Here is a 7886-nt window from a genome sequence, read left to right on the forward strand (position 1 = left end):
CCCAGATCTGGGGATAAGAAGGAGGACTTAGTCCAAAAATCCCAGCTTTACTTTAGACGTTGGGCTGCGCTTCACTTTGCTCTGGGCAAAGGGGAACATGGGTGTTGCCGAAGATTTGCCTGTGCTGAAAACATTCTCTGGGGAGGGCCGAGTTTAAGCCTGGGGACACGGCAAGGAGTCTGAGGAATAAGGACGGGGGGCCCTCCAGCCTCTGCAACAGGCTGGGTGGGAGCAGAAGCTGCGGGATAGATGGTGGAGAGGAGGGCGGGACTCAGTGCTCGGTGCCTGAGAATCATCGCTCCGCAGGGGAAGCAGCGAGCCGAAAAGCCAAGCGGGCTGGAGCACGCCACACTCAGCAGATCACAAGCTGTGCCCAGCCCCTCACATCCCCCACCACCCTCACAACAGCCCCTCTGCGATCCGGGGTGGTGGGATGCAAAATCTGGCCACCTCACTGTGCTCATGATGGTTGAATCCTGCTTCTCATAAAAACCCAGCTGGGCTGGCCTCTTCCCTGCTGGCTCAGCTGGCTCCCATGCACAAAAACAGAAGTTACTACATCCTGGGGACCTTAGGGGCTGCATCCATCCTCCAGAGGCTGGGGAGGCTCCAACACTTTCCCTTTGTACCCCAGCAATGCGCCCCATCCCTCCCATCATCCAGGGAAACCACGGGACATCCCGTCCAGCCTTTGCACAGCTGTATCGCAGATCTGAAAAGCTACAATGTGCTTCTTTCCAGTGACTCATTCGCAGTATTTCCTTTTTTTTTTTTTTTTTTTTTTTTTTTCCCTTTTTAAAGTCACAACTGCAGCCCGGCATGCAGCAGACTCCAAGCGCCTGCTCTTCGCCCCACCCAAGCACAGGGCCTGAGAACACCCTCCTCCCAAAAGCCGAGGGCACGTTACAGACTGAAAAAGGAAGCTGCCGAACTCTTCACGCTGTTTTCGTCAGCTTTCACTTCACCCATCCGCTCCGCCTCAGCCACATCCCCACCTCTGCACAGCCCCGTGTGTTGCCAGGAACCCCCCGCAGCCGAAACAAAAACCATCAGAGGAGCTAAGAAAGTTCCAGAATTGATTTCAACAGCTTTTCAAGTAAGTGACTGCATTTTCTCCTTGCATATTTTTGGGGAAAAACTTCAACAGACCTGCTGCAAACTATTATTTTTCCCCTCCCCTCCTACCCATCCTTTTCACCCAAACTGGCACCAAAGGCCCCAAGATGAGGAAGGGTACCTGCCCCTTTAACAGCTCCTCTTATTTTTGCTTTACTGCACTGTCAGGAAGGTCACAGGGCCTTGTTTATCAGGGCTTTTTACTGGTACCTCTAATAGCAGGAGTTTGAACCCCTCGCATTTGAACAAGTTTGCAGGTTTGGTGTCTGGCTACCACAGAGCATGGCAGCTCGAGCTGGGGGCCTGGCTCCCCATCACATCACTACTGTTTTCTGCTTGTCCAGCTGCTTTGCCAAGGGAGTTTTGTATATGGAAAAATTGGGAAATTGCAGGAAGACATTAATGGCTGCTTGTGTTTGAACACAGCAATATCACAGCATGACTTTAAAGGGATTGTCATAGGCTATATACTGCAGAGAATGGAGGCCAACTTTCTGTCCCCTACTTCCCCACAGGTAAGGGGTTAAAACAGGATTTGGTGGGGCAGCAGATGAACCAGAAAGCAAAGGAGTGATTTAAAGCACTCTGCATAAGTGAGCCTAGTACAAGACACCTAAAGGATTAAGGTTCCTTTGTCTCCTCTGTACCAACATCCCTGCAGTTGAGGTTGGCCTAGGGAAGCCCTTCTGGGAGATGCAGGCATTGGGGTAGTTTTCAGGTCAGGGCTTACTGGGAGCCCCAGATATGCACTGATGCTGCCAGCACTGTGCAGGCTGCTAGAGATGGTAAATCAGGTGCCCAGCTCCTTCCTATCTTCAGCAAACCCTAGTGACAACAGTACCCCTGAAGCCAATGGGTTTCCTCACATGGGTGAGGGCTCCCGAAGCTAGCAAGGTGCTTGGAGATTCCTGAGATGAGATCCTGTGGGGACGCAGTGCAGACGGAAAGTAAACTGTGAAATTTATTAAATGTAGGTTAAAAGTGGAATGGGAGAACGGGCATCACTGCCAAGGGAATGGATACACTCCCTGATAATTTCCTTCTCCTTCAAAAAAATCAGGGTACATGCTTTGCCTGCTTGATCCTGAGTGCCTGCAGCCCACACAGCCCAGGGCCAGCCCTGCCAGTGAGGCTGGCATCCCAACATAACCAGTGTTGAACTGGGAGAAGGGGCTGGGGGAACCTGCAGAGGGACAGGGCAGTGAAGTGCATCTCTGGCATTGAGGTGTGCAGGTTGAGGGGCTCAATTTCAGTCCAGTGGTGAGACGCTGAGCCAGGGCTGGGGGTCAAGATAGGGAGTATGGTTATATCAATTATATGTGGAAGAGGAGGAGATCATCCTGCCACACCTAATCCTAACAAAAACTCTTACATAATTGCTTACCTAGCTCTGTCTGCAGGTGTTTGTATCCTGGGTCATCAAGATAAGCTTCAATTTCCCAGAAAGTAACTTCTCTTGAAGGTGGCAACAGCCCCTGAGTATCCCCTCACCCCTGTCCATAGAGGTAGTTCCTGCCTTGTCCTCTCCATCTCCCTGTCCCCAGATGTGCTGGGGCAACTTGCAGCACCTCTTGCTGCATCCCTGACATATCTTTGCCTGTTAACAAAAATTAACTCATCAGGTCTAAAGAGTCAGGCAAAAGCCATAGCACTTGCAAGGGATCACAGTGCCAGCACACATGTGCAGGATGCACCTGGGCTAGTGTGAGTCAGTTGCCGGGCTGGGGACACATCCCAACTCCAGCACTCCGGTCCAGTTTCCCCAGTAACATGGCATCCTCCTTCATTGCAGGCTTGGGACATCATCGAGCGTCCAGTGGTGACGCTGACTGTAATTGCCTCTGTGAGAGGTGACTAAAACCTAAGAGAAGGAAAGACACAATGAATGTGCAAACGACAGCTGTCCTGTTGGTAATCTTTGCTGCAGAGGCGCTTCTAGAGAGCTTGGTGGGAAAATGAAATGACTGAGATTTCACGTTGCTGAATCCCTCTTCCTTTGAAGTATCCCCAGTATCAGCAAGCAGCTCCAAAGGCTGGGACGTCAGGCAGGAGGAAGCATCAGCAGTAAAGGTGTCGTGCTGCTGGAGCAGCCCTTTGCACTTCAGCCAACCCAAGGCCATTTCACCCCACATCAGTGAGTCCCTTGGTGTTGGGAGGTGGGCCGGGACAGGCCCCCACTGCAGCACTCACCTCCTCTTATCCCCAGGACAGGATGGCCGCCCTTGTCGCTGAAAACTTCCGCTTCCTCTCCTTGTTCTTCAAGAGCAAAGATGTGATGATCTTCAATGGTTTGGTAGCTCTGGGCACAGTGGGCAGCGAGGAGCTCTTCTCAGTCGTTGCCTTCAACTGCCCCTGCTCCCCTGCCCGCAACTATATTTATGGGCTGGCTGCCATTGGAGTCCCTGCCCTGGCCCTCTTCCTTATCGGTGTTATCTGGAACAACCACACCTGGAACCTGGTGGCCGAGTGCCACAAGCGTGGAGTGAAGAACTTCTCTGCTGCCGCCACCTTCCTCCTCTTTGGCTCCATCATGGGCCGGGCAGCCGTGGCGCCTGTCACCTGGTCGGTCATCTCACTGCTGCGTGGAGAGGCTTACATCTGCGCCCTCAGTGAGTTTGTCAAGCCATCCTCCCTCGACAAGTTCCCAGCAGATTATGGGGCTGAGGTGCTGGCCAGGTTCCCCTGTAAGGACGTGCCAGCAAACCTCACCAAGTTCAGGGACGAGGTGACACGGAGGCTGAGATATGAGTCCCAGGTAGGCACGCCAGGGAGAAAAGCCACACGAAGTGGGCAAGGCCACCTTGCCATGTCCTAACTCACCCTCTCTCTTCTCTCTCAGCTCTTTGGCTGGCTACTTATCGGCATCGTCGCAGTTCTGGTTTTCCTCATGAAGTGCCTGAAGCATTGCTGCTCACCACTGAGCTATCGGCAGGAGGCTTACTGGGCCCAGTACCGCTCCAACGAGGACAAGCTCTTCCGACGCACAGCTGAGGTCCACTCCAGGATCCTAGCAGCCAAGAATGTGAAGCAATTCTTTGGCTTCGTGGCACTGGACAAGGAGGAGAAGGAGCTGGTGCAGGAGTTCCCAGTGGAGGGTGTCCAGCCGAGCCCCCAGTGGAATGCCATCACAGGAGTCTACATCTACCGGGAGAACAAGGGCTTCCCTCTCTACAGCCGGCTCCACAAGTGGGCCAAAGGGGTGGAAGGGAATGGGCCAAGCCCAGAAGGTCACGAAATGCTCTTTTTGGCTTCCTAAGACAAAGGTCCTGAGAGCAGTTCCTCAGAGTGTGTGACAGGCCTATCGGTGTCAGTGCATGGTTCAGTGTATGGCTGAGGGATTCACTGGGAATATTCCTCTCAGCAGGATTACTTCTCTCAGTGGGTTAAATAGGGATCAACAGCCTCAAGGTAGAGACTGATAAGTAATACACTGAGCTCGGAAACCCCTCCTTCAGAGAGTCATCTCACTGCTGCTCCCAGAGAAACAAAGGGAGCAAAGAACAGACTCACACCTTACCAGTGCACCCTGCCATTTAATGCACCAACAGAAACCTCAGGGAATGAGAGGTGGGCACGACATTTCTAACCAGAACTCCTGCAGTCCCACCCACCTCCCCCACAGCAGGGTTAGCCCCAGCCACCCTGCACACCTACTTGTTTTGATAACACCAGTACCTTCTTAAGCAGTCTTGTGGAGCTGTGTGGTATCAGAGCACTTTACAGATTTAACAGCGCAGGGAAAAGAAAGAAGCAAGAAGTAAATTCCTGTGGCAAGGGGAATGCAATAGCACCTAGAAAGGAATGGGTCAGTAATACAACAGCACACCAAATAACTGAGACTAAGGCAGGAGGAATCACCAATATTCCCAGTATACAGAATGACACTCTGTAATTACCAGGTTGGAATTTGGGTAGGACAACAAACTCCCTTTGTTCTTACTGAAGTGCCTGGCAACTTGTAATGAGCCCAAAGGGTCACAACCATGAGTTTACAAACCCAAAAGAGGGCAGAATAGCTTTCAGGCAAGGTGGAGAGTAAGCAGTGCCCACAGTGAGCCACACTGCCATATGCTGCATTTCTCACCCAACCCTTAGATGAGAGACCAGCTTGTTTGTGTTGCAAGTTGTAGGAAAACTTCAACCAGAATTAATTTTACATATATGTATATATAAACACATACATATATATAGTATATATGCTATATAGTTAATTAGCTATATTAATAGACCATCTCTCTCCGAGGAAAAGGGGGAGAGAAAGTTACCAACCAAAAGACCACATCAGCAGCCTTGCAATGACAAGGAAAAGTAGAAACAGGATGGGGGGAATAGTCCTCTCCCTACCTTTCTAACACTGACCTTTCTTTTCCAGCTTTTTCCAATGCCTTAAATGGCCCCTGTCCCAGAGGGTCTCTTACAGACTTGGTCATAGTCTGCGAAAACAAAGCCAGAAAGGTGTAAATTCACTGCCCTCACCATGATAAAGTGCTAAGTATGGCTTTGAGGCTGCTCTTCTAGAGCCCTCACAGTCCTATTTCTCACAAGGGTCAGCCCTACCTACCCAATGCTGTTTCTAGAGTTTGCAAGATAATGAAGTTTGTTGTTCCTACCTTTACTGCTTCTTCATAGATACAACATCCTTTTATACTGTGCCGTTTACCTAAAAGACTTAACTTGTTAAAAAAATTACTCAAATCCACAGAACTCAGAGTGGCTTACAAAGAAAAATATATGAAATAAATTATTAAATTAATTCTTTCCCACTGCCTTCCAAGTTTTTTTCAGGGGGCACAAAATGCATATTTTAACATTCTCTATGAATCCAAGGACCAGGAACTTGGTTTTGCTTTCTATTAAACCTACAGATCCTCTCCTACCCAGATGACCCTAGGATGGCAAATTTTAAAGTATTAACACATGCTAGTAATACCGATTTTTAGTTATTCTTGCAATGAGTAGCAAAGGTCTTGTATGTCAAGATACACAATTGCAGGAAATGCAAGAAAACTTACTTAGAAATCTTTTTACAAACATGGTCCCATGAAAGAAAGAGCTGAAGGCTTTTCCCTCACATAAAGAGGCAGAAACACCACTTAGTGGGCAAAGAATCCCAAGATCCCTATTCAGCTGCTCTACAGATTTGCCTTGAATTTGTGGGAAGGCTGGCTCCCAGCCTCACCATCAACTAATCTGCAGGAACAATCAAATGCAAGCTAAATGAAATTGTATTAACTTGAGATGAAAGAGAGTTCATTTGCATTTCTTCTCAGTGGCCCTCAGGTGCAAACATGCAGACACGCATGCCACCCCCGCATGCAGATGCAAGGTAACTTGCTGGAACAAAGCAGCACAAGCATATGCCTCTTCATCCTACTTCCCCTGCCTCCCCCTCCTTGACAGTCCCTAGTTGTTCCTTTGAACCACCTCTACTCCAGTTCCTTCTCCCCTTCCCTCACTTGAAGGGGCAAGACATAATATTTGGGAATGGATTTGTTTATCCCAAGAATAAACCATGAGCACAAACCAGCTTTTGCTGCTTATTTCTTTTCTCCAGTAACCCCAGCCATTTTTCACGTGCTGGGACGGGTTAGGAGCTTGTCCAGCTTGTTCATTTTCCCCTCCCTCTTTTTGGAGAGGTATGTCTGAGCGGACAGCTGACAGTGAGGAGCAGAGCAAGCCACAACTACGCCCTTCTGTGGCCCTGTGCATGGCCCCCAGCTGAGATAGCCCTGGGCTTCTGGGCCGTGTAGTCCATCAACACCCCCACAAAAATCCCTGCTCCTAATCCTTCCCCAGTGACAATGCTGAGGGATGTTAACTCACATGGTTTTTTACAGCAGCACAAACAAGCAGGGTAGGCTTCCCACTGAAAAGCCAGGAGGAAAGTCGAGCTACCTGTCTTCCTGGTGTGCTGGATCACACAGGCTGCAAGCTCACATGCTCTCTGCTTTTCCTAAAGAAGCAAAAACAACCCCATCACAGAGCAGCCTCTGGGTTGCCTGTTAGGGCACACTTCCCAGCAGGAAGATGGGTTCAAACCAGGTTCCTCCAGTATGGAGAATTACACTTAAGTCATTTATTTTCCCTATTGACTACTGCAAAGACTGTAATAGCTTCAGTAGTCAAGAAGAAACAATACCTCAAAGGGATCTTGGTTTCTATTGACACGCTTATTTACATATTCTATTATGTAACTAATAAAAAATTAAAACAAAAAAGAAGACACCACCATTGCAGCTGTGTTCTTAAAAAAAGCAGCAGCTGCTGCTGGATGCTGGAAGCAGCCTCCCCCCCTCTAAAAGAATATTAAGTAAAATCTGACAACAGTGCCCTGCTCTCCCTGGGGGCAAGCAGTAAAATGACTTGAGTTTGGGTCCCAACAGACTTGGGAATTAATTAAATGCTCAATCATTCAGCTTTTCCATGTGGGCATGCCCACAACACTGGACATTCAGAGAGGCCAAAGAGCTGGGTCCTGGGTTTTGAGTTCAGAGCACCTACAATGAATAAACTCTTCAAGTTTGAGAACTCAAAGTTTGATAATTCAAAACTGGGCACCCAGTCAACTAGTGTCTACATTGGATAATCACACCTATTTGTGTATCTTTTTTTTTCCCTTGCCTTCCCTCCTTCATCTGTAAAATGCAGATGATCACATCCACTTCATACTGAAGAGCTACAGGAACACAGATAAGGCACCAACACCAGTGATAGAGCCTGCTTAAGTACCCAAGATACTTGGCTTTTTTCAAGCAGAAGGTTAGATTGGG

The 7886-nt window shown here is 49.0% G+C and overlaps 1 protein-coding gene across 1 annotated transcript; it reads left to right on the plus strand.

The window, feature by feature from the left end:
- The first annotated feature begins 828 nt into the window (after positions 1–828).
- On the plus strand, positions 829–6642 carry CALHM2 (calcium homeostasis modulator family member 2). The gene is made up of 3 exons (XM_071748376.1): positions 829–1096; positions 2909–3871; positions 3956–6642. Exons 2-3 carry the CDS (start codon positions 3329–3331, stop codon positions 4370–4372), a joined length of 960 nt encoding a protein of 319 aa, XP_071604477.1. The 5' UTR covers positions 829–1096; positions 2909–3328; the 3' UTR covers positions 4373–6642.
- Positions 6643–7886: the final 1244 nt, after the last annotated feature.

The sequence above is a fragment of the Heliangelus exortis genome, chromosome 7 (assembly GCF_036169615.1).
Source record: "Heliangelus exortis chromosome 7, bHelExo1.hap1, whole genome shotgun sequence".
Classification (NCBI taxonomy): Eukaryota; Metazoa; Chordata; class Aves; order Apodiformes; family Trochilidae; genus Heliangelus; species Heliangelus exortis.

Coding starts and splice junctions, on each gene's coding strand:
- CALHM2 (XM_071748376.1), top strand. CDS start 3,329: ATGGCCGCCCTTGTCGCTGAAAACTTCCGCTTCCTCTCCTTGTTCTTC. Junction 3,872..3,955: donor GGCTGAGATATGAGTCCCAG/GTAGGCACGCCA, acceptor CTTCTCTCTCAG/CTCTTTGGCTGGCTACTTAT.